We start from the raw sequence: 27,316 nt of genomic DNA, 5'->3' as shown, positions 1-27,316 counted from the left end.
GTCCCAGGCCCATTCCTCCATCTTCAAAGGCAGCAGTGCAGCAGTGTCTCTATGTCACTACTTGAATTTAGGTGGCAAGAGGATCAGGAGTTCAAAAACAGCCTTGGCCAGTGATTTTTGAGGCAAACCTTGGCTATGTGAGACTCTGTCTCAATCAAAACCAAAACACCTCTACTTATTTCTGCTGTCACATCATGCCTTCTGTCTTGTGTGGAACTGTGCCTCTGCCTCAGTGAGAACTCTTGATTCTTTAGGGCTCACCCAAATAAACTAGGGAAAACTCTCAATCCAGTTCCAGCTCCTCCACTTACTCTTACCCGATAGCTCCCTTTGCCATAAAAGATGACTATGAATTAGGATGTGCATACAGAGTGAAGGCTGTCCTTCAGCTTCTGCCCCTGCCTCAGCCTCTGAGTACTTAGACTACAGCATGTACTACTACATACATGATTTCATATAACTTTCCCCCACAAGACAGATTTTCTTTGTGTAGCCCTGGCTGTCCTGGAACTCAAGAGATCCACCACTTGCCTCTGCCTCCACCTCCCAAGTACTAGGATTAACTATGTGCACCACTACTGCCCGGCAATTTCATATAACTTCTACAAAATATATTGATATAACATCATGGGGTGTTTTTTTTTTCTTTCTTTTTTTTGAGGCAGGGTCTCTAGCCTAGGATAACCTCAAACTCCCCAAGTAGCTAGGAATTAGTTGTTTATATTTCAGTTTTCTTTCCCGACTTTTTTTTGGTGACATTTCCTTTTTTTCTTAATCTGTCTCACTTTGAGTTTTAACAGTTTTACTGACTTCAATGAATCAACTTTAGGGACTGACAAGATGGTTAAGCCAAGTTATGGTGTTGACATCAAGCCTAGTGACCTCATCAAGCCCTGGGACCAGAGGACAACATCCTCCACTTGTTCTCTGAGTTCAACACCTGCCCGCCCCCCAAATAAATGTAATTAAAAAATATCAGGGCCTGGAGAGATGGCTCAGAGGTTAAGAGCACTGGCTGTTCTTCCAGAGGTCCTGAGTTCAATTCCCAGCAACCACATGGTGGCTCACAACCATCTATAATGAGATCTGGTGCCCTCTTCTGGTGTGCAAGCATATACACAGAACACTGTATACATAATAAATAAAATCTTTTTTTTTTTTAAATTTATTTTAACTTTATTTTATATGCATTGGTGTGAAGGTGTCAGATCCTGGAGATCTGAACTTACAGACAGTTGTGAGCTGCCATGTGGGTGCTGGAAATTGAACCCGGGTCCTCTGGAAGAGCAGCTAGTGCTCTTAACCAGTGAGCCATCTCTCCAGCCCCAATAAATAAAATCTTTAAAAAAAATCAACTTTAGGTTTCAATGATTTTTTTTAAAAAAATGAGAGACTCTCACATACTTTATTTTATTTAAGTTGTGCGTGTATGTACACACGTTCCTCTGTGTGTGTGTGTGTGTGTGTGTGTGTGTGTGTGTGTGTGTGTGTGTAGGCCAGAGGTTGACCTTAACCACCTGTCATCTTATCTTTTGAGACAGGGTCTCTCATTGAACCTGACACTCACTGCTTTGGCTTGACTGGCTGATCTCCAAGCTCCTGGGGATCCATCTATCTGCTTCCCCAGTGCTGAAATTACAGGTGCCCAATATTGTGCCCGACTTTTTTCTTTTTTGTTTTTGAATGCCTACATTGCTGGCCTCTATGTAGTATGTAATGCTGGCTGTCCTGGAATTCACTATGTAGACCAGGCTAGCCTCCAACTTAAAGAGCTCCACCTGCCTCTGCCTCTGCCTTCCAAAGGCTGGAATTAAAGGAATGTACCACAATTCTTGGCCCAGAAGTACATTTTTTTTTCTCTCTCTCTCCTTCATTCCTTTCTCCCCCCACCCCCATGAGACAGGGTTTCTCTCTGTATCCCTGGTTGTCCTTGAATCCCTCTGTAGACCACGCTGGACTTAAGATTGGGATCAAAGGTGTGTGCCACCACTGCCCAGCTGCTATTCTGTTTTCCTAATTTATATTTACCCTAAACCTCTGCCATGACTTTTCATTTAAAAAAATTACCAGATATGTCCTAGACATCTGTGAATGGTATCCCTATGTGCCCGGTTACCTCAATGTCCAACTTGTGGGCAGGTGGAATTTTGGTCCCCAAAAGACATTTTTGATTGTCATCAGTGGGCTGGCTACTGACATCTAGTGGACAGAGACCAAAATACTCCTAGAGTCCCAATAATGCAAGTCTGTGGCAAGGTGCTCACAACAAAGAATCAAATGCCAACAGTGCTGAAACCATGGAACTCTGAGTTCCATACACCAAACCTAGGAGTCACTCTAATGCCCATTCCTCTCTTCTCCTCCCTGCAATTGGTGGCAAGTCTTAAATGTTCCATGACCATCTTTTCCTTTTTACTAAAAGCTTTCCTTACAGAAATTTCTCTGTGCATAGTTAGAGAAACCCCTTCAAAACAAAACTTCTTCCATGCTTTTCTCCTCAAACCCTGTAATGGCTTTCCATTATACTTCCTAATTTCTGCTGTGTTCTGTACTGGCAGACCTGTTCTCCCTGCCACTCAGCTCTGGCCACATTGGCCTTCTTGCTGTTCTTTGAACAGAACAAGTTTTCTTCTTCCTCAGAGTCTTTCCCTGAATGCCTACATTGCTGGCCTCACTGTTCATATCTTTTGCTGAAATGTCTTAGAAGCGTTACTTTCCCTCCTGTCCTTCCCACAGCTTTGGCTTCGTTTTCCTCACAGCATTTGCCTCTATTTGCAACTAGTTTACTGTTTCTAGTTCTATGCTCCATGGAGGAGGGACTGTCTGTCTTGTTCTTGACACATCCCAGCACCTCCTATGATGCCTGGCAATTAGGGGCACTCAGACATCTGCTGATGGAATAAAAACAAAACAAAACAAAAAACAGAAAAACAAAACAACTTACTCCAATCTGGGCTTTATGGTGCAGGGCTTTAGGTACCTGGGAAGTTGAATCAGGGTGACTGCAAGTTCAGGACCCTTCTCTGGGCTACAGAGAAATTCAAGGCCAGCCTAAACCAACTTAGTAAGACTTTGTCTCATAGTAAAAATATAGAAAGTGATGGATATAATTTAGCATTATAGTGGTTATTTGGTATTCACAAGGCCTTGGGTTTGAGTCTTAGTTTAAATAGAAAAAAGAAAATCTGATTGCAAGATACGTGATTTTCATGATGCAGCACCATTGCAATAGTGCCTAAGCAACTCATTGGATACTGTTACTTGGAGCTTGCAAGGGGCAGGCCCCGAGCCATAGATGTTGATAGAGAGAAGGTCTGCAAAGGCTTGATACCAGGACCAAACTGGACAAATATTGCCATTACTCACCTCCCAAATTTATTCTCAAGGGCCCAGGAAGCCTAGAGGGCCTACAGAATATAGGCATGCAGTTCTGTCTAGGGAACAGTAGGAGTAAGATCTGATTAAAACACTAACTTCACAGATGGGAAAAGACAACAACCCAGCACTGTTCACTTCTGTACAAGGTCCCTATCATACACAAACATCCTGTTAAGGACTTCTTTATGTGTCCTTTTGAAAAAACAAGCCAGAGGAGTGCTCTGATAGCATAGCTTTCAGTCAGCTGTTGACAAGACACGATGGAAGAGCTAGGCTTTTGAATGGCATGAACAGATAGAGGAGACTAGCCCAACCTCTAACTTATGGCACTTGGACTGACTGCCCTCAGAGCTTCAACAGCATTTACATACAAAAGAAGCACAACTCTTCCTACTTCTGGGTCACTGGGAAGACTTGAGCAGATAACTAACAGAAGTACTGAAGCAGGAGCAACTTCCATTTCCTCTTTGTTCTAAGTGTAGGACTTTCACCTGTCCACTCAACTTGTGACAGATAGGAACTTCTGTAAAGCTGATTCTCTTAGATAAATACCTTTAGTTTCTTTAGTTCAAATTGGTGATGTTGTAAAGAACGTTCACATTCATTTTTGCTTTCTTTAAGGGCCACATTTTCCCGCTGCAGCTGTTGCTGTAAATTGAGCAGAGCACACATAAGAAAAGGTCTTACCTGCCATGTTTCCTCTCAGGCAGTTGTTTTGAAATGGCCTTTCTGGGCTGAGGAAATGGCTAAATTGGTGAAGTACCCAGGGAGGTATGAGGATCTGAGCTCAGATTCCCAGCACCCATGTGGAAATAGTGAGGGGTGGTGCACGCCTGCAATCCCAGTGCTGGGCAGAGACTGCTAGATCTCTGGGATTTGCTGGCCAGCTAGTCTAGCTGAATCAGTGAGATTCCATCTCACACAGTAAGGTACAGAACAACTGAGGAAGGCAGCTGATATACAATCTCTGGCCTCCATAAGGGAAATGGCTTTTCTTTTGGTCGCTGTAAATGTAAGAGCAAGTGCTAGGGTGGGGACAAGGCAGAAAAACACTGAAAATCTCCAGGGGCAGGAGACTGGCTCAGTGGTAGAGCACATGCCTTAGCAGGTGTGAGGCTCAGTCTCTTCCTCTTGAGGAAGAATAGCATGCTTCTTAAGACTGTGGGACACACAGAGAGATCATAGAAAGGAGAAGCCATTAGGGAGGAACAATATGGATTTCATGAAAAACTGGGAAAAGCTGATGGGACTGTCCCTGTGAAAAGTCATCTGCTGTGCATCTCTGTGAAAAGCAGTCTTTTTATTTCCAGTCACCTAAGCAGGTAAGTCCTTGTAGGAAGAAGTGAACTGCTTTCTCCAGTGGCTTCCCAGCCGAGAGAGGCACCACTCTGCTCAACTGCAGTGACACAGTGCTCTGCATGGACTCACCATCCCCTGCTCTGAAGCTATCTGGTCGGCCACCCGTGTTTGTTCCAGAGCTTCAATCTGGGCCTCCAGTGCATGGGTGCGCTCCCTGCAATGCTGCTCCAGGGCAAGAACCTGCTGTTGAGAAAGGCTGCTCTTTTGGTTTGTAGTGATCTGCAGGAAAACCAGAGGACAGTTAGTCAAGACATAAAGATTTCAGAGGAGGGCCTTTTTCTGACTGTCTAACAGAAACTACCCTCTTTGACCTCTGCTGCTCTGGTGTGGCTTTAAACACCTGCATGTTCTACATATTGCTGCTGGGTCTGGCCATCCCTGGAAACTGAAGTCTGGCATTTGTCCTGATGCCACTGGCACACCGTTCACGGTGTATGCTGAGCACCACCCTGTCTTCAGATATAGGTCTCCGTCAGCTACTCACTGGACCTCTATGGCTGAGGTTTTCCTAGGGGAGGCAGGAGAATGAATAGGGACATACACGAGACAGACGTAAGTCTTGTCACTTCTGAGCTCATCTCTACAGAATGAGCATGACATATGGTGACAGTTTATTAGGTGTGCTGCAAGGACTAAGTAACAAACATCCCAAACAGTGCCAGGGTTGCCACAAACAGGGAATCAATGCTGGCTGCTTTGAGTTCCCTATGTCCAATTTATTAGCTCTCTGAGGGTATGACTATCCAAATGCATTAACCCTCCCCTTTTTAAAAGAGGCTCTCATTATGCAGGCTTGGCTAGCTAGAACTCACCATGTACACCAGGCTGTCCTTGAACTCAGAGAGACCTGCCTTCCTCAGTTTTGCATATGCTGGGATTAAGGGAATGTGTCACCATACTCTGCTCATTTCATAGCTGTTTTCCATAGCTCTGCTGAAAGCTAAGCTTTGAAATTTTGAGGACCCACAACAGGGCAGGATCATCAACAAAAGCAGATTTTGGGTGGAGACTACCAGTTAGTCCATGGTTCTGGGTAACACTGACCCTCCAGAGTAACTCTCCCATCCCTTGCTTTGTTCCCATCAAGTACAGATACTGTTGCAGGCACAGGTGCACATCTGGGGCATCTGCAAAGGTGTTGAAGGAACTCACTGGAGCCTGGCACATGGTGAACACTTACAAGCTTCTGGATCTGGGCTTCCTGGGCAGCCACAGCATCTCTGCTCTGGCTCAGCTGCTCCTCAGTGGCCTGTAGGCTTTGCTCTAGATCCTTCACCTGAGGGGAAACAGAAACATTCTTTCTGTTCACAAGAAGCTGGGAAGGTTTAATGCATGATTTAAAATTAGAGCAGGTGAAAGCTCATTAATAACTACAGTAGTAAACATAATGAACTATCACTTCACAGTCACTAAACTGGCAAACAAATAAACCAAAACCAAGACTGTGTAATATCCATGCTGGGAGCTAAGAAATGCAGTAGAGTAAACAAAACAACTCTTCAACCCCACCAAAAACCTATCCTTGGAATGGAGATGCTTTGAACACGGACTTCTTAGCTAAACCGCCTTCTAACCAGGTTATACACATCACAGCAAATACTGGAGTGAGGTCATACCCGAGTCTCCAGAAGGTCAATGGCCTTGGTGTGGCTGCTCCTGGCAGCCAAGAGTTGCTGCCTAGTGTCTTCTAGATTCTGTTCCACAACTGTTCTCTGTAAGTTAATAGATAAGTAAGAGAAAGGAGTTGTTTCTACATTTAATGAGTATTTATTGATGCTGTAACATTTGTGCTGGGCATAGGAGACATGAATAGATAAAGCCATAGCAAAGTTAGATATAATTCACATATTATAGAGGACACTGGGATAAAGGCTGGGACAAATGACTAACAACAAAAGCATACACTAGAAGCCGGGTGCAGTGGTGCATGCATTTAATCTCAGCACTCAGGAGGCAAAAGGAGGCAGATCTCTGAGTTTGAGGCCAGCTTGGGCCACATAGTGAGACTCCTCAGAAGCCAAAGTGATGATGGGCTTAGGTCAATAAATCAAACTGGGTCAAAAGGGTCAGATGATGAGGAACTCTTTAGTGCTGCAAAATTTTACTTTACTTTGCAGGCAGAAATTTTTCAAACAGATCTTTCAAAACCTGGCATTAGCTTTACTATAGATCCTGGCTAAACATGAGGTCTTATTCTAGACAAGTGGATGTCAGCATTTCTGGGAAAAGGACTAGAGATATATGCTTTAAACAAACTCCCAAGTAATTCCTACTCACTCTTTAATATTAGTTGATTATGGAACAACAACAATAATAATACCTACGTATGCTTCAATTTTTACTCTGATTTCATCAAGTTTGACACACTATAACCTAATTTTATAGAGAAGACAATACGAAGAGATTAAGTTACTTGCTTTAAGTCACAATGACTAAACACAAGATATAAACACAGATGCTTGCCTCTAGAAACCAACTTAAACACTAGAATCCATCTTATACTAAATGTAGATGTCTAAGGGAATTGTGGAAGATGTACAAGGGAATGATATGATCAGAAATACAGGTTGGTAAGGTTAGTTTTGCTTTTTGTGTGTGTGTGTGTTTTTTGAGACAGGGTTTCTCTGTGTAGCTTTGCGCCTTTCCTGGAACTCACTCTGTAGCCCAGGCTGGCCTCGAACTCACAGAGATACACCTGGCTCTGCCTCCTGAGTGCTGGGATTAAGGCGTGCGCCACCACTGCCTGGCTAAGGTTAGTTTTGTAGGAGTGATGAAGGTGAAGGAGAGACTGGTGCTGGGTGGCCAGCCTGGAGACTTCAATGCACCTTCAGTTAGTGCTTCAGGAAGCTCTGGAGTACCACAGTGGCTGGAGAGAAGGAGAAGCTTGGCCTGATAGACAGTGAAGTCTAGGATAAGCTCAAAGCTCATGGCTTTGTCAACTTTGTCACGAGGAGGCAATCACTGGGCTACAAAGAGGAGAGGAAGTTTATCTCTACTATGGCATAAGGTCAGTCTGTTAACAGCTCTCCCAGCCAAAGGAAGCCTATGACGCAAGGTAGTTCTTGCTCAAGCTAAAGGACTGGTGATAATTTCCCTTGACAGTAGAGGTGGAGGTCGGGGGAGTATAGGGAAGGAAACAGTGCAGCAAGACAAGACAGCCTAGGTAGCATCAGTCATCATGTAGCTGCGTGAACAAAGCTCTCCCCTTTTCTGAGAAACATACAGGGAACATGTTGATTTTTATTTTGAGGTAGGGTCTCATGTAGCCTAGGCTACCCTCAAACTCACTGTGTAGTCAAGTATGACCCTAAATTTCCCCGATTCTTTTGCTTTTACCTTCTAAATTATGGAATTACAGACATGTACTTCCACACCTGGTTTATGGAGTGCTGGCGACTCAATTCAGGGCTTTGTACATGCTAGGCAAGCAGTCTAATAATTGGGACACACTGCCCAGCCCTGCCAGGGTTTCTCTGTGTTTAGCTCTGGCTGTCCTTGAACTAACTCCCTTTGTAGACCAAGCTGGTCTTGAACTCACAGAGTTCCGACTGCCTCTGCCTCCTGAGTGCTGGGATTAAAGGTATGTACTACCACCAACACCTGGCCCCCTAAAGGCTATTTTTGATGTCAATCCAAAGTTGCATAAGCCAGGTGTCATGGTATGTGCCTATAGTCTCAGCTACTCAGGAATTTAGGTTGAAGGACAGCTTGAGCCCAGGAGTTTGGGGCCCAAAAGAGCTATACTTAGTTGCAGAGAGCTGTCATCTAATCCTCCAGATCAGAAACTCAGAACATATGCAACAACCAGCATCACCATGCCTTTCTAACACTGGTCAGCATGAGGAGACATTACCTCTTTCAAGAGTTCTTGTATATGATCTTCTCCTGATAAATTCTGTTCTAGTCTCTTTTCCAAGGATATAACCTTTTCTTGCAAATGTGCGATAATATTTTCTTTCTCTTGAGTTTCAGCAGTGACCTGCAGGAGAAAGCAGAGTCATTCTTTAAGTCTTCTTTCGACTATAAGCCCTCTTACCTACCTCTCTTCTCCGCCCTGTTGCATCATCATGCTTCTCTGAAATCCTGTGCTCAATCACATCAGAGAAAAACAAGCAACCAAGAAAGCTTTCCTAAAAATGGGGTGGAGATGCCAGATGAGAACCAGGAACATTAAAGGAAGAGACCTATCACAACAAGAAGCAAGCATCAGATGAGGAGACCTAATATATCAAGAAGCAAGCATCTTCACTTTAAGCACCCGACAACCTGGGAAGAAAAAAATAACTACTCTCTTGGTAGAAGGAGCAAGGCCAATCCCATTGAAGAAGCTCCCAGTGTCTCTGGAATTACATTCCTAAGGCCCTGGATCCAATCTCTAACACTGACAATAAACAAACATCCCAAACCAGAAAGCCATAATGATGTTCTTGGGAAAAAAAAGAGCTGGGCACAGCAGGGATAAAGCTGAGATAACTGCTTTAAGGCCAACAAGAGAACTTCTGAAACAAATGACAGGAACTAACAGCGCCACCGTGAATTTCAGTTTGGCCTGAGAACAGTGCCCACTTCAGCTTGACATTCTGTCAATGAATGCAGTGATGGTGGTTGGGAGCTGGTTCTTTCATCACCACCAATCACCAAATGCTGCTCAATGTCATATCCGAGAATCCAGGAAGCTCTGAATACACAGGCACTAAGATCCATGGTGGTCCTTCTTCCACTGAGGATGCCCATTCTCCTCTCCCAGAAAGGTGCAGGGTGCCAGGCTTTAACAGTGGTGTGCACACTCTTCACACTCACTCTGCTCCCTTGCATGCCATGCTTATACTTCCATTGCTTCAGCTCAAGCCACAGACATGTTCAACTTGGGTCAATCTCTCCTCAGGAAGACGCAGCTCTGAGTATAGGGTGTTGGAGAAGTATTTGCCATTCTCAACTGTTACCAGTGAAAGCAAGATTGAATGGGAGGACTCTGAAGAATGGATGTACAACCCCACAATTAAAAAAACAAAACAAAACAAACTTTTGTCAGGCCTAAACATTATCTGTTGCCTTCCAAGAATATACAGGTTCTGACCCACAAAAGCAAGAAGCCTGGTCTCTGGAAGTAGAGACAGATACCTATTCATATAAGTAACTATAAAGTAACATAATTATCCTATAAGACAATGATATACAAAGTGCTTGAGAAAGCAAAGGCAGTAGGGAGCAACTATTTGAGATACTCAGACTAGGCCTCCCAAACAGGCAAGTTCTGGTACATAGAGGCAGGAGAGGAAACAGAATTGTGGGTAGAGAGCAGTATAATGGTTTGTCAAGTTGGCACAATCTAAAATCACACTGGAATAGTCTCAGTGAGGGATTGTCTGCATCAAGTGGGTCTGTGGGCATGTTTGTGGGAGATTGTCTTGACTACATTAATTGAAAAACTAGCCCAGTCCCTAGCTTTAGGTCTTGGACCATGTAAGTATAGAGAGGGGGCTGAGCACAAGTGAGCACGCATGCATTATTTCTCTTTGCTCTTGACGGTGAATATAATGCAACTGGCCATCTTAACTTCTCCTCAATAATGGACTATGTGGTGGTTTGAATAAAAATGTCCCCATAGGTTCATATATTTGAATGCTTAGTCATCAGGGAGTAGAGTTGTTTGAAAGGATTACAAGGATAAGGAGGTGTGACTTTATTAAAGAAAGTGTGTCACTGAGTGGGCTTTGAGGATTCAAAAGCCCATGCCAAGCCCAGTCTCTCTCTTTCTGTTTATGGACCAGGATGTAGCTCTCAACTACTGCTGTAGGTCTGCCTGCATGCTGTCATGCTCCTGGCCAGGATAATGCACTATGCCTCTGAAACTGTAAGTAAGCCCCCAATTAAATGTTTTCTTTTATAAGAGTTGCTTTGGTCATGGTGTATCTTCACAGCAATAGAACACCAACTAAGATAAACTGTAACCTGAAATTATAAGCTAAAATAAATTCTTTCACCCTTAAAGTTGTTTTACTAGAACAAACAAAATATGCAAAGAGCTAAGACAAGTTCACCGGATCAGGAAACTTGGTGCAGGAGGCCAGAAAGGCTGAAGACACACCTGAAACCTGTGGCTCAGATGCTGAGGTAAATGGCAATATTCAGAAAGTAGATAACACAAGAGAGATGAATGTTAAGACAAAAAAGTAAAACAACTTTGCTCATAATGATATATCCTATAGATCTCTCATTATAATGCAAATCAGGGCAATAGTAATACTTGCAAGAAGCATGGTTCAGCCACACCAGCAGCAGCTCCAGTATGCAAGCATGTACAAGCATTTCCCATTATCTCTAGTCCTTATAACCACTCTTCATTGCGTTTGTGTTACAAGAAAACTGACAGATCTCTCAGCAACACAGTAAGGGTTCAGACTGGTCTTCAGGCTCTAAGCCTGCACTTGTTCTGCTGTTCACTCTGAAGTTGAGGGACACTTGAGGGCGACCCTTCCCACTGAAGACCAACCATCTTACACAAGTTACTGTGTTGGCTAGGTAGAGCATGAAGTTGGGGTCAGAAAAAGAATCAAGTTGCCAAAACTCCAGCTAGTCTTCTTATGGATTGCATCCTATAGTACAGTCTGGTTGTGCTACATCAGGTCTTCAACACCTGGGGCTGACTAATGGAACTACTACCAAACACAATCCCTGCTGCCAAACCTGCTTACTTCCTAAGTCTCCCTCTTTATCTATTCTCTAGTCACATCTGAACCACACAGGTATGGGCCTAAAATAAGAGCTATGTGAAGATTGGGGATAGAGAAGTGGGGTGGGTGTGGTGGTGCACGACTTAATCCCAGCACTCAGAAGGCAGAGGCAGTTGGATCTTTGTGAACAGATGGCCAGCCTGGTCGACATAGTGAGCTCAACTTTGTTTTAACAAAACAGCAGGATTTAGCATACTTACAGCATGATTTCATTTATATAATACTAAGAAGGATGAGAACAAATGAAGATACTGTATAGGTATCAAATATGGTAAAAATATAAAACATGCTGGGTGGTGGTGGCGCACGCCTTTAATCCCAGCACTCGGGAGGCAGAGCCAGGCGGATCTCTGTGAGTTCGAGGCCAGCCTGGTCTCCAAAGCGAGTTCCAGGAAAGGCGCAAAGCTACACAGAGAAACCTTGTCTCGAAAAACAAAAAACAAAAAACAAAAACAAAAAAAATATATAAAACAAAGCAAGAATTAAAACAATCTCTGGTAGGGGGCTGGAGAGATGTCTCAGATCTTAAGAGCACTGGCTGCTCTTCCAGCAATCCTGAGTTCAATTCTCAGCAACCACATGGTGGTGGCTCATAACCATCTATGACAGGATCTGATGCCCTCTTCTAGTGTGCAGGTGCACATGCAGAGCACTCAAACATAAAATATAAATTAAAAAAACAACAACAATCTATGGCTTGTGCTTATTTATTATTATTATTATTTGTTTTTTCGAGACAGGGCCTCTGCCTCCCAAGTGCTGGGATTAAGGGTGTGTGCCACCACGGCCAGCATGTGCTTATTTCTGAAGGAAGAAAGGACAGGATAGAACAGTGAAGGACACAAAGAAGCTTTGTGCCGAAGCACTGGTTTTTTTTAGCCTGAAGAACACACACACACAGGGAGTTGGCAGTTTGTTACACTTTTTTTAACCTCATCCTTATTTTTATACATCTGTAAAGTTTATAAAGTCATATCTGGGTATTAACAACAATAAAAACCTACTCTAAACTTAGGACCTTGGTACTCACTGACCTTCCTGTAGTGCTCTCTGAGTTACGACTGGCAGTATCAGCAACTAAGATGCTCAAGCCAGGAACCAAGGAATCCAGTTTTGCCAATCTCCTCATTATTTCTTAAGTTGTCCAGCCTCCATTTGCCATCACTCTTAGCAACGCTACCATCATGGGCTGGTGAGATGTCTTAGTAGGTAAAGGCACCTGCTGTTAAGCCTTACAACCCGAGTTCAATCCCTAAAACCCACATGTTGGAAGGAGAGAACTGACTCCTGAAGGTTGTCATCTGACCTCCACATATGTGCCATGGCACGTGTTTACCAACACATACACAAACACACATATGAATAAAAAATAAATAAAAAATTTAAGCCATCATCACTTCACAATTGGACAAACAGCAAATCATCATTATTATTTTTTTTGAAAGGGAAGGTCCTTTCAGTATGCCTTCTCCTACAGTCAGATGAGTCCACTCTTCTATGCTGTAGCACCCTTCAAGCTCTCCTCCACATCCTTAAGGTGCCAGTTTCTTTACTTATCTCAGGGTTTTTGCTCATGCTGTTTCCTGACTGAGATTCTATCCCTTCGTCCTTCCCTTCCAACTCCAGCAGGGAATTATCAGGCACCACTACTTGACGGAGATCATCTGATCCCAATGTGCTGATACCTTGTACAGGCTCCCACAGCATCTCAGTCTTCCTTCAGTGCACTTGTCAAAGTCAGTAATTATATACTCATGCTATTACTGGTAAAATTTGTTGACTGTCAAGACTGTAGGCACTAAACAGGCAGGAGCAGTATCTGTTCTGCTCACCATGGTATTTCTAATAGCCAGCATATAGCCAAGCACATAGGAAGTCTCAGGATTTTCAGAAAGGATGGAATTTTCTAACTACAGGCTTGACCTTCCTGGGCCTTTTTTCTCAATTATAAAAAAGATGATGAGCAGGTGTGGCAGTGCATGTCTTGTATCCCAGCACTTGTAAGACAAAGAACAACCTTCAAGTTCCAGGTCAGTTTTAAGTCAGCCAAGGCAATAATGAGACTCTGTCTTAAAAACAGAAAAGGTGGGGCCAGGCAGTGGTGGTGTACGCCTTTAATCCCAGCACTCGGGAGGCAGAGCCAGGAGGATCTCTGTGAGCCAGGAGGATCTCTGGCCAGCCTGGTCTACAGAGTGAGATCCAGGACAGGCACCAAAAACTACACAGAGAAACCCTGTCTTGAAAAACCAAAAAAAAAAAAAAAAAAAAAAAAAAAAAAAGGATAGCCCTCCTTTTTGTCTCTGCACACCTTGATAAGTTTCCAGCAAAGCCTCGTGGGGCCAGAGCATCTGGAGGTTCATCTCCTCCAGGGCCTGTCACAGCCACTACTAGGAGGCCCAGAGAAGAATCTGACATTTTCCATGGAAGACAAGAGGTGGTTGCGGGCTATGAGGACCATATACTCTGGATCTATATTTGCTGCACCTTTCTTTATAGTAAGGCACCAGCTACTTAAGATATAAGGATGCTTAATTCATCCTTTTAACAGACATGAAGAATATTTACAAGAAGCAATCTCTGGCCAGCCAGTGGTGGTGAATGCCTTTAATCCTAGCACTTTGGAGGCAGAGGCAGGCAGTTCTCTGTGTTTGAAGCTAGCCTGGAACTCTTCAGAGCAAGTTCCAGGACAGGCTCCAATAAAAAAAAAAAAAAAAAAAAAAAGCCGGGCGGTGGTGGCGCACGCCTTTAATCCCAGCACTCGGGAGGCAGAGCCAGGCGGATCTCTGTGAGTTCGAGGCCAGCCTGGTCTCCAAAGCGAGTTCCAGGAAAGGCGCAAAGCTACACAGAGAAACCCTGTCTCGAAAAACAAAACAAAAACAAAAAAAAAAAAAAAAAAAAAGAAGCAATCTCTGAAAAATGGAGTAAAATGGTTATACTAGATAAGATTGTAAGTAAACTAATGACAGAAAAACAGAGAGAAAAAGAACATGAAGTTGGGTAGGTAAGGAGGGGTGGGGGGATCTGTAAGGAGTTGGAGGAGGGGAAAGAATATGATCAAAATATATTGGGTGTGGCTAGAGCTATGGCTCAGCAGTTAAGAGTGATGGCTGCTCCTTCAGAGGTCCTGAGTTCAATTCCCAGCACCCACATGGTGGCTCACAGCCATCTACAATGGGACCTGACGCCCTCTTCTGGTGTGCAGGTGCTCATGCAGACAGAGCACTTACACACATAAAATACCCTCCCCCACCCCACTAACCTTTAAAATACATATAGTATGGAAAGAACTGGATATAGTAGTCCTTCAGGGCTGATGTAGCTCAGCAGGTTAAGGCCTGCCACCAAGCCTTATGACCTAGTTTGATTCTCAGGAACTATGTAGTGGAGAGAAAATGGTGGTTTGACTTTGCATGCACACACACACACACACACACACACACACACACACACACACACACACACGAATGTAAAAAATAAAGAATAGTCTTTCATACTTAGTTATTATTGTTCATCTATTTGTTCTCAGAATTTAACATAGGCCTATGGTTTTTGCCTACTGGGCAATAAAATGTCTTACAGCCAAATGAAAAACAAAACTAAAAAATGATGTAAATCCTAATATAACTGTGGCCATGCCAGTGACTGTTCCATGTTCTTCTATTCAAGGTTTATTATGTGGTACTTTAAGACATAATACTATTTTTCTTTAAGGTAATAGGGATTGAACTCAGGGCCTTATGCTAAGCAAGTGCTCTACAGTTGCACTATACTTTCAGGCCCATAGGAATGGGTAGAACAAATAAGTGACAAACTTTATATGGGTACAGTGGCCCAAGCTTTTAATCTCAGCTACTTGGGAGACTGAAGTTGGAGAATTCCAAGTTCTAAATCACTCTAAGCAATTTAGACCACCAATCAAAAACAAAATAAAACAAATATTATGCTTTGAGAATTCCTGTTAGGATACTATTTTTCTTTTCCTCCTTCATCTCTTCAACTTTAATAAATATTATATATAAAAATTGGTGGTTTCACATTGTTTTCAAAGCCAGCCTCTAATGTCTAGGGCCAGTAAACCTGTCTTAGTGTCTAAAGTCCCTAGATTACAGGTATGTACCACCACACCTAGAAATACTGTCTTTTCTGTTAAGCAATCTATGTAACTGAGTAGCTGCCCCACATGAGTGCAGCTTGGCTAGAACAGGAAGTAGGACACATGGTCCACATGGGCAACACACACTCCAGCAGAAGGAGATTCCTACTCATGCTCCTGTGTTTACCTTTTGCAAGTCAATGGAAAGCTGCTGAATGAACGCTTGGAGCTCTTGTTCCTTTTGTTCCAGGACTACAATCTTATGTTCTGCACATGCTTTTGAAGATGTCACACGATCTCTTCATGGAAAGAAAGCAGACAATGAGCAAATTCTGGTATTTCCTCTATGACACACTCTCCGAAGGAAGGATGCACAGTAAGTTTATCTTTGTGAAAAAGCTCCTTGGCTTTCAGAAGCAGAAGCAGGAAGACCACCAAGGTCTAAGCAAGGAATTCTGATCTGTCTTTGAGTACTCAATAACCTTACAAATCAAATCAGATTCTACTGCTCAGCAGGAATGGAATGGACTTATGCCTACGAGGGTGAGGGAGAGAGCCAGTGCTGTGATGGCATGGAGGGCCTGAGGCCTAGCCACATAGGAACAAATGCAGAAGCCTTTGCCAGCCCTGAGATCAGAAAGTTGAGATGAGCAATGGGGACATGTGGGTAGGCTATAGCAATGCTATACCAACACCTCTCCCAAAGGCCCCACAGACCAAGCAAGAACCTCTGTTCTTCCAGCGTTGAGCAGTGTCTCTGCAATTCTTCTAGCTGCTGGTTTAAGCCAGATGACATCTGATTGGAAGTCATCAACTCCTCCTGAGTGCGGTTAAGTTCTCTGGTTCGTGCCTCCAACTCTTGCTCCATTTTCCCCAAGCATTCTTCTTTCTTTAGAAGCTGATAAGAAGACATAAGGTCCCATTAGGCCACCGCTAAGAAACACAATTTGAATACATGACCAGACCATTGAGATGGCTCAGTGGGTATAGGAATTTGCTGCACAAGCTTGACCACCTGAATTCAATCCCTAGATCCCATGAAAGAGAGAATGGACTCCTGAAAGTTGTCCTTTGACCTCCACACCAATGCTGTGGCAAATACATGCCCTTGCTGCCCCCCACCCCATGCCTCTATTTCACCACACCCACAACCCCACATACACAGAGAAAGAAAAAGAGAAGAATGATATTTCTGTGGGATGAGAATTGGGCTTAATGTGTAGTACTTACACAGATAGAAGGTAAAAAGGATACATTTCAAACAGAACTTTCCCACTTTTAATAAATCTGAAAACATTGCAATGTGGTTAGTATCAAAGACTAGGAGGGTGTTTACAGTCATGAGAGTGATGACTTCTTGAGGCATAAGGACTCATTGCTTCATGGTACTATTACTGAGCTACTGAAACAGAAATACCTACCATGTGCTTTACTTTGCTGATTTCCTGTTGCTGGAACCCCTCTAACTCATCAATTTCATCTCTCTTTTGAAAAAGGCTCAGGCTCTGGTTCTTCATTTCCTGTAGCTGAGTTGTCAGAAACCTTTTATCCTGTTTGCAAGAAGACACCAAGTTAGGCAACCCAAGTACTAGAAATCTGTATTGTACAAGCAGAACATTTTAAATTGTATGTCTGCAGACACATACATACGTGCCATAACACGTGTGAGGTCAAACAATAATCTGTGGGCTCCAGGGATCAAACTCAGGCCGACAGACTTGGCCACGAGAGCTTTTCCCCATCACTCCAGCCCTCAGCCATTATTTTGAGACAGGCCTTCGCTATGTAGCAACTAGCTGCATATGAAGCCAGGGAACAATGGTCCTAGCAGAATCATCTCATCTCTGTCTATCCAAGAGGCTCTCTTACTTCCTTAGTGATAAGCCTTGAGAAACGTTCTGGTTTCTCCTGTTTTGTTAGGCAGAATTCCCGATGTGACTACAGGGTCAATCAGGGGCCACAAGCAAACAGATAGCAGAGTCAATTTAGGGATTTTGAGAATGGTTTAATAAAAGAATTTACCAAATTTGTAAGTAAAGATATCTATGGAAATAATATAGTAGTAACTGTTAGGTAAACTGTTAGGGCACTAAAAAAGAGGGAGTGGTTATGAGAAAAGCCATCTCAGAGTGTCCCTCTGAACCAATAGGCCAATGGAAGCTTAAAAGTTTTGACCATGGGATTAAGGAAATCCAAGGAACCACATGTGGACAAAGCTGAGGAATAAAAATATGAATTATACGCTTTCCATCATCATTCTTCTGGTGTTCTCAAGTGGCCACTCAAAGCCAGAAGGTACCAAGCCCAGGTGATGTCATCACCTTCAGGAAAATAAGGAAAAGGATGAGGGCAGGGAGTATAGCAGGAAGTGCCAAAAAAGGATACCCAGCATATCCACTAAGGAAGAGTAAGAGGCAGGCTATTGAAGCCAGTCCAATCACTCAGTGTCCTGCTTCCAGGAGGTACTACCACAACCAGTACTGTGAGCTGGGTACTGGGGAAAACAGTACCCCCTACCCACCTTTTCTTTTGGTTTTCTGGGATTGAAACTAGAGCTTTGCAGGGCGGTGGTAGTGCATCCCTTTAATTCCAGCACTCGGGAGGCAGAGGCAGGCGGATCTCTGTGAGTTCGAGGCCAGCCGGGGCTACAGAGTGAGCTCCAGGAAAGGTGCAAAGCTACACAGAGAAACCCTGTCTCGAAAAACCAGAAAAAAAAAAAAAGAAGAAGAAACTAGAGCCTTACACATGCTAGGCAGGCACTGTATCACTAATCAATATGCCCAGTTTTTTTTTTAAAGTTTTCTTTTTGCATAATATGTGAGATTTACTTTTATTAATGTTTATTATTTATGTGTGTATGTGTATGTTTATGTAAACATGGCACAGATGTGCCATGGTATATATGTGTAGATCAGAGAACTTGTGGGTGATGGTTCTCTCCTTTTCACCATGTGGGTTCTGGAGACTGAACTTAGGCATCAGGCTTGGCAGCAAGCACCTTTACACATTGATCCATCTTGCTAGTTCCCACTTCTAATTTTAAATGGTTAAAAGCATTTTCTGCTACTCCAGAGGAGCCAAGTAGTTCACAACTAATTGTGACTCCAGATCCAGGAGGCATCCAATGTTTCTGGCCTCCATGGGCACCTGCATACATATAGTATATAGTCACACAGACACACATAACATATATACGAATTTAATAAGCAATCTTTGTTGTTTTCTTTGTTGCTTGGGCTGGCCTTGAATTTACGCTATAGCCAGGGCAGGCTTGACCCTGAAATTCTCCTGCTTCAGTCTACCAAGTAGCTGGGGTTACAAGCCTTTACTAACTAGGTCTGGCTGGAGAAAACATTTCCTAAGCCTCAGAGATAATGCTATCATGCATACAACAAAGATGACTAACCTTTTCAAGCTGGTCCATCTTTTCTGACCATTCCTAAAACAAAACAAAAGAAACAGTTTCCAGGGAGAAGAATCTACAATATCGAGACTCTCAGAAAACAACTTTCTCCTAAAAGCTATCAATCAACCAAAAAAGGGAATGATAAACAGTAACATAAACAAGCAAAAAATACCCATAAAACTGGTTCAATATTAAGAAAGCTAAATGTCCCAAAAGAAAAGGAAGATACACTTTACATAAAGTTCTAGAACACAGTACAGCCTGCAGGTGTCCGCTCAGGACACTCAAGCTCTGCTATTCTTCCAGTTGTCAACGAACACTGCTATAACTTCTGAGTGGGCAGCTAGGAGCCACTGAGTTGGGTCACACAGCTGATGTTTAGACATCAACTTACTGAAAGTCTAGAGGAGCATGATCAACAGTATTTGGTAACAATCCGCTCCCTTGGCTTGAGACTCTGGTGTATGACAAAGGAGAGAGGATATTACACTCCTTATTCACAAACCACAGAATATAAGGAAAATAACATTGGTACAAAAGGACCAAGCTCAACAGGTGCTAATCAGAATATATTACTTTTAGATTTTTTTCTCATATTTACATACATTCACACCATAGCTATCTATTAGATAGTTGTAAATGATGCTTTTATATTTATACTTACACTTTTATATTTATGCTTTTATACTTATACTTTAAAACAAACAAACCACTTATCTACAGGATCATCACTATAAAATACTGATGCTCACCCTAATTTAAAACACTACTGACTAGCAGGGCAGAGGTGGCACACGCCTTTAATCCCAGCACTCAGGAGGCAGAGGCAGTCAGATCTCTGAGTTGGAGGCCAGCCTGGTCTATAGAGTAAGTTCCAGGACAGCCAGGGCTACACAGAGAAAGCCTGCCTCGAAAAAACTCAAACAAACAGTCAAGCACACAAACAAAACCCAAATAACAACCACAAGACTCAAAATACTACTCACTATATCAAACAAAACACACCCCATAGCTACTATAGTAGTATTATTTTCCCCTTTTAAATTTTTTGTTTTGTCTTAATTTATTATTGCTTTTCCTTTCTTTGGAAACAGGGTTCATCCAGTCTAGGCTGTCCTTGAACACCTGATCCTCCTGTATGCACCTAAGTGTTGAGAGTAGAAGAGCACACCACAGCTGGCTTACTTGACTACTGTTTGTTGCTATTCACTTAGCATCTCTCAGTAGCTGTTTCCATGGAGATCAAGAGTCTCTTTCTGCCCATATTTGGTTTGGGAGAAGGGGTCAGAAGGGTTATGTGAACTGCTGTGACTAGTGTGACAGCGTCTTACACTGGAAGAGGGAGGTGTTTGTGGGTGTAGGATGGGGGACAACTTTTTAGAGGGTGAGACCCTTTACTTATTTGTAGGCTAACTAGTAGATTATGGACACATCGGTTTCTGTCTCTATTTTACAAAAATGCACACAGAGAGAATTCTGGACACACTTCGTGATTAAAGTGTCAAGTCAGGCTTCATAAGAAAAGGTCAAATGAATCCTTAAAGAACTTATTGGCTTAACAGCTGAGAGCACTGGCTGCTCTTCCAGAGGACCTGGGTTCAATTCCCAGCAACCACATGGCAGCTCACAGCTGTCTGTAACTCCAGTTCCAGTGGATCTGGCACCCCCACACAGACATACATGCAGGCAAAACACCAATGCACATAATAATAGATAAATCTTAAAAAAAAAAACAAAACACAAAAAACTTATATTCACTCCTTTCCTTCTATGTTGTAACGACTTTTACCAGGTCTGTGTCATGATTTTTAAGTCAAGTCCCTAAATGAAATCTTTTCCTAGCCTTGGGGAGTACCACATATAAAATACCTGGTCCTTCCTGGCTAATGCCAAAGCCAGTCCTTCTGCCATTTTGGCTCTGTTGGCTTGGAATGTCTCATTCTGCTCTTGGAATTTCCGCATGGAAGCTGTTAACAAAGAGGCTCTATTTGAGATATGGAAATACTTCAGAAACAGCATGACAAACAGTCCATGTGAGTTGTTTACAAATGCCACCAAATGAAAAAGGCAAGCTCATAGAAATGGATTATGAGATTGTGAAAAACTCAATTTCCCACAACCTTTCTGCCCTGGTAAGATGAATTTAGTTTGCTGTCTGGGTCCTCACCTTTGCCTTCTATAATAGTGAAGACATCAAACTGGTAGGTGGGCAGAAAATACCATCCACTGTGGTTGCTGTGAAGTCACAGCTGCTACCTCTTTATCAGAATTGAAAAAAACAAAGGCTAGGTGGTAGTGGTGCACACCTTTAATCCCAGCACTCGGGAGGCAGAGACAGGTCTGGCCTACAGAGCGAAATCCAGGACAGGCACCAAAACTACACAGTGAAACCCTATCTCGGAAAAAAATAAAAAAGGAAAACAAAATCAAAACCAGCAACAACTATAACAAAACAAAAACATTCTTTAGTTTTCTTTCTTCTCCCTGTAGCATCTTCCTTAGATGACAATACCCAAGGAAAATATGAGTTGGGATAGGGTAATTTAACAAAATATATGTTAGAGCTTTCCCACAGTTAGTCAATATAACAGTAATGAAGCTACATTGAGAATATTCTCCTAGTTTAGACTCAAGGGCTAGGTACTAGACTATACCAAAATCATCCAAGGGCAATCAGCTGGACAGAGATGAACACAAAATTATCCCCTCTTAAGAAGTATGCCCACAATGCAACAGATATATGCTTATATTTGGTAGCTTTCAGTCAAACATCATATCAATCTGATTAAGAACACTATAAAATAGAGATATGAGTCCTGATGGACACATGTAACAATATACTAAGTCATTAAAAAAGCTAAATCCTGAAAAGATTAAAGAAAGCAGGAAAAAAAAATACGTACAATCCTGGTGTTTTTCTAATGCAATTTCAAGCTTCTCTTTTATCTTCTGCAAGTTTCGGACCTGTTCAGCATAGTCTTGGGTGAGGAGGGTGATGCACATACCAGGAGTGGACAAACATTAGGAAAGGAAGTTAATTAAACAAACAAACAAAAAATAAAATGAATGAAAATGATGATGATTTTCTTAACCTGAAAACCAGTCCTGTTAAGGAAAGCTAGGTAAAAAGCCTCCACTAACAATGAATGACACAGGCAAACAGGAATAGTACAAACTTTCCATGGTAGAAACAGTGAGTACAAACAAGTAGATTTGTTTAGCCTTGACAGAGAACAACAACAATTAGGCCAGGTCTGGTCACAGAAGTTCCCTGCTATGAAAAACCCACCATAATCTTCATTACTCAGTTCTAAGTCTCAGTGTTCCTGTGGTGGTTTGAATAAGAATGTCCCCCATAGGCTCATATATTTGAATGCTTAGTTTTCAGGTAGTGGCACTATTTAAGAATGATTGTGAGGACTAGGAGGTGTGGCCTTGTTGGAAGTATGTATGTGTATGTGTGTGTATGTGTGTAAGAGTTGCTTTGGTCATGGTGTCTCTTCACAGCAATAGAACAGTGACTAAGACAGTTTCCATTCCCTGTTGCCCTTAGCAGTATGGCAGATCAAGGGTATTCACTAAAAGCTCACTTGTAGATCATACAGCTGAGCAGCAGTGGTTAGGTAAACAGCAAACACCTAAGCATAGAACTGCCTTTATGGTGCAGGTGCTTAATTCTCTAGACAAGTGTGCTCCCTTTCTACAGGTGACCAATGTCACCTCAAAGGTGAAAGAATTACCTGGGGATCCAAAGAAAATAGTATGATATAGTATAAAAGAAGAAGCAGTTCAAATTCCAACTCTGTCAATTCTTAGCTAGGGTTTAAGTAAATTACTGACCTGGAATATTAGTCTCTTCATATGTTAACTGATATTAATCATTCTCTCTCTCTCTCTCTCTCTCTCTCTCTCTCTCTCTCTCTCTCTCTCTCTCCCCCTCCTCCCCCTCCCCCCCTGTCTCTCCCTGTCTCTGTCTCTCTGTCTCTCTCTCTCTCTCAGACAGAATTTCTCTGCCCTGGCTGTCCTGGAACTTCCTCTGTATATCTGGCTGGCTTCAAACTCAGAGATCCACCTTCCTCTGCCTCCGAAGTGCTGGAATTAAAAGTGTGCGCCTAATTACATGCCTGACCTAATCACATCTACTTCAAAGGAAGCATTAAATTAATTTGTATGCATTAAGTGCTTGGCACACAGTGATGAATAAAACATAGCTGCCATTGTTATTACTCATAGGAGGCCAGTGACAATGCCTAAGATGTTAAATGGGCTGATAAATGTCAACTCTCTAAATGTTAAGCAACAGTTATTTCACTTCTGTTACTGGTGTTGTTTATAGGGATCAAGAAAGAACAACCGACTTTACAGATAGGTGTACAAGACAGTAACAACTGACTTAAGCAGACAATTTGGAGCTTGGATCTTAGTTTGAATCCCAGCTTTACCATTCACTACCTGTGTGCCTTATCTTGCTGACCCCAAGAAGCTGATCCTGAAGACAAAACTAGTGTGAACAATACTTTGGATTCTTGATAGCTAAACAAACCCATTTCACATACAACCCAGTGAATTTTGGTTTATTGTTTTTAACCCCAATTAAATAGGTATAAGGCAAAGGAGCAAAAGGATACACATAAACCATGGACCACATCACAGGATGAAGCTATCAAAGTGTGTTCTCTGTCAAAAACCAATATAAAAACTCCCATTTCTATCGTGAACATGCCTTGCTCAGGAAAAGGAGGTAATGGGAGCGGTGTAAACTATAAACTGAATAGATTGTGGTGGTTTCAATAAGAATGGTTTCCAGCTGGGTGTGGGGGGGTGCACACCTTTAATCCCAGCACTTGGGAATCAGAGGCAAGTGGATCTCTGTGAGTTCAGGGCCAGCCTGGTCTACAGAGCGAGTTCCAGGACTGTTATACAAAGAAATCCTGTCTTAAAATACACACACACACACACACACACACACACACACACACACACACACACACACACACACTCCAAAACAAAAAAAGAATGGCCTCCATAGGCTCATATATTTGAGAGAGATTAGGAGATATGGCCTTGCTGTAGTAGGTGTGACCCTGTTGGAGGAGGTATGTCACTGGGGGTGTGCTTTGAGATTTCAAAGCCCTCACCAGGGCCATTTTCTCCTTTCTTTTGGATCAGGATGTAGCTCTCAGCTACTTCTCTAGCACCATGCATGTCTGCTGCCATGCTCCCTGCCATGACGATAATGGACTAATCTCTTGAAACTGTAAGCAAGCCCCCAATTAAATGCTTTCTTTTTTAGAGTTGCCTTGGTTATAGTGTCTCTTCACAGCCAACAGTACAGTAACTAAGACAGAGATGTAAAGAGAATTACATCTAAATACAATTCTAAAGAAGCACGTATTAAAATCAGGAAAACTATAGAAAAGTGGCCCCAAGTCCTGGAGCAAGACTCCCATAGGTGATGTGAGCTACACCAAGTAGCAGCCCAGCATCAACACCTGCTGATCATCCCTAATAGACAGAGTAGTTCCTATAAATTTCTACCTGAAAATAAGATATGCTAACAGTGGAACATGGCCAAATCTATTGTAAACACATTTCCTCATTTAAAAATTAAAAAAAGGTTCTTCAGGGGCTGGAGAGATGGTTCAGTGGTTAAGAGCACTGGCTGCTCTTCCAAAGAATCCAAGTTCAATTTCCATCACCCATATGACAGCTCACAACTGTCTGTAACTCCAGCTCAACTGACACCTTCACACCAATGCATGTAAAATAAATTGAAATAAATTTAAAAAAATTCTTCAAACTTCATTTTTTTTATTTTGTGTATACATGCATATATGTGAAGATTAGAGGACAGCTTGCAGGAGCTTGTTCTCTTCCCTCCATGTGGGTCCCAGGGATCAAACTCAGCAGGCGCGCTGACCCTCCCAACCCCACCCACCTAGCATCGTGCTATGTAGCCTAGGTTGGCCTTAAACTTAGAATCTTCCTGTCTCCCTAAGTACTGTTATTAAAGGTCTGCACCACCCTACCAGCCTCTATATGAACTTTAAACACTTTTTATAGCCATGGCTAGAAACCGCAGGAGCAGAAAACAGTAGCTTTTAAAAATAAGCTTTCAAATTCAGTTTGAATTTACAATATTCACTATGCTAAAATTAAAAAAAGAATCAAGGCAAAAAAGCGGGCATAGAATTTTTCTTTCTGACTAAGGAGATTAAATGCTGTGTGGAAGTTACTATAGTTACCCTACAAAGCAGGCTTATATCAGGAGAGGGTCATCTGTCCTATGTCTGTTGTTTATGGCTTTTTAACACATACCAGAAAGTCTGGCCTCTAACTTCCGTATCTGTTCATTTCTTCTCAAAAGCTGGGATGAGAGATCTTCTCTGGAGCTGCTTCCATCAGAAGCCTGTTGGGACAGATAAAAGGAGAGATCACATGGGTCTCTAGCCCAGTGAGCCAGCCCCATATAGAAAACCAACACCTCTTTTCTTTTATTTGATTACATTTTAATTGACTGTAATCACTAAAACCTTCTTAAAGTAACTGACTTTAGCTTCCCCACCTGGGAAGTGGAAGCAACACTGCCTTCCTCTGTGATAACAAGGTGACAGGGCCTGTTAACACAACTCACATACAGGTATGGACTACTGGAAAAACGTAGTCCTTATGGAACAGCATGGAATAAAAAAGTTCCTTATGATCATATTACACCAAGAATATAAGACAAAATAGAAATCACTTTCTTTCAAAGATTACGCTCCTGGAATAAAAGGGGAGAGGTCTTTAACAAAGAACCAAAGTCTTGTGCATGGCTAAGACTTTGTCCTGTATTGATAAAGCTGCAATATTCCCATTTATAAAACAAAGTTATTAATCCAAACCTCTGAAATGCACCAGACTTCCACAGAAAACATGCATCTAATAGTTCAATATATGAATAGGCTTCCATTTCCCCTCCAACCGTCAATTACTTTAAAACTTATGGAAAGTTGGGTGGTGAACACCTTTAATTCCAGCACTGGAAGGCAGAAGCAAGTGGATCTATGTGAGTTTGAGGCTAGCCTGGTCCACATAGGGTGTTATAGTAAAGCCAGGGTTATATAGTTGAGACCCTGTCTCAGAAACAAACTTACTTACTTATGGGATGCCAGGCAGTGACATGGGCCTTCAAACCCAGCTTAGGAAGAAGAGGAGATGTACCTCTGTGAGTTAGAGGCCAGCCTGGGTTACATGGTGAAAAATCCCACCCTTAAAACAACAACAAAAAAAACCACCCAAACCTAAACATTTATGTGTACCACTACTATTACTTTGGTTTTTTTTTTTTTTTTTGGTGGGGGGTAGGGAGGTTGTCTATTTTTAGAAAGAATGGTTTATTTTTATTTTATGTGCATTGGTGATTTGTCTCCATGTATGTCTATGTGAGGGTGTTGAATCCTCTGGAACTGGAGCTATAGACAGGTGTGAACTGCCATATGGGTGCTGGGAATTGAACCTGGGTCCTTTGGAAGACCAGTCAGTGTGCTCTTAACCACCAAGTCATCTCTCCAGCCCTTATTTCTTTTCTTTTTATTATTTTTGAGACAAGGTCTCATTCTGTAGTTCAGGCTGCCCTTGGACTTGGTTATATTATTGCCTCAGCCTCCTGAATCCTGGGATTACAGGCATAAATCACCACACCTAGCTGTTATACTGACTTATTTTTCTCTCTTTTTTGCATTTATTTGTGTATTTGTGTGTACATTTGTATGGAGGTTAGAGGACAATTTGCAGTTGGAGTTGGTTCTTGTCTATATGGGTCCTGGGGATCAAACTCAGGGTGTCAGGCTTGGCAGCAACACCTTTATCCACTGAGCCATCTCACCAGTTTGGATATATAGACTCTCACCTTTTTACTACTACTACTACTACTACTACTACTACTACTACTACTACTACTACTACTACTACTTACTGCTACTACTACTTACTGCTACTACTACTTACTGCTACTTACTGCTACTACTTCTGATAGAGAACAATGAGATGAAGGAAAGTAGGGGTGGGATGGGATCAGTAAAACAAAAGTAAGCAGAACGGATCTGAACACTCTGTCTGAGGCCAACCCAGGGCCCAGCTGCTGATCCTGAGAAACCCAACAACTTGGAGGTGTTGGTGAGACTACCCTGCTCAGCTGAAATCCATCTGGGAGAGGATTCAGAATCCTACAATTTGAAGTCTGAGGAAACATGATCAGCTGAGGAGTTGACGAATGAGCAAAACGTGACCTGAGAACACAAAAGAAGGCTCCGCCCAGCCACCGAACCAGATCACCAGAATCGTAAGTATATACACTTTAACGAC

General features: G+C 42.5%; 1 protein-coding gene across 10 annotated transcripts in view; it reads right to left on the bottom strand.

Moving 5' to 3' along the window:
- Golga1 (golgin A1) overlaps nt 1-27,316 on the bottom strand; it is a 58,359-nt gene that overhangs the window by 14,986 nt on the left and 16,057 nt on the right. For 4 of the 10 annotated variants that reach the window (XM_052723340.1, XM_052723341.1, XM_052723332.1 and 1 more), the window contains 12 exons: nt 25,289-25,379; nt 21,874-21,948; nt 20,840-20,937; nt 18,971-19,003; nt 16,986-17,114; nt 16,293-16,462; nt 15,752-15,863; nt 8,591-8,716; nt 6,354-6,449; nt 5,918-6,013; nt 4,807-4,956; nt 3,931-4,026 (listed from right to left, as the gene is read on the bottom strand). In XM_052723340.1, coding sequence (XP_052579300.1) covers nt 3,931-4,026; nt 4,807-4,956; nt 5,918-6,013; nt 6,354-6,449; nt 8,591-8,716; nt 15,752-15,863; nt 16,293-16,462; nt 16,986-17,114; nt 18,971-19,003; nt 20,840-20,932 — 1,101 coding nt within the window. In that variant the 5' untranslated portion in view covers nt 20,933-20,937; nt 21,874-21,948; nt 25,289-25,379. The remainder of the gene's footprint in view (nt 1-3,930; nt 4,027-4,806; nt 4,957-5,917; nt 6,014-6,353; nt 6,450-8,590; nt 8,717-15,751; nt 15,864-16,292; nt 16,463-16,985; nt 17,115-18,970; nt 19,004-20,839; nt 20,938-21,873; nt 21,949-25,288; nt 25,380-27,316) is intronic. The other 6 variants (XM_052723337.1, XM_052723342.1, XM_052723343.1 and 3 more) reach the window with 4 other exon arrangements.

Source organism: Peromyscus californicus, unplaced genomic scaffold (assembly GCF_007827085.1).
Source record: "Peromyscus californicus insignis strain IS unplaced genomic scaffold, ASM782708v3 Scaffold_7__1_contigs__length_154581171, whole genome shotgun sequence".
Classification (NCBI taxonomy): Eukaryota; Metazoa; Chordata; class Mammalia; order Rodentia; family Cricetidae; genus Peromyscus; species Peromyscus californicus.
Note: the sequence above shows the minus strand (reverse complement) of the source record. Positions and strands in the feature narration are given on the sequence as shown.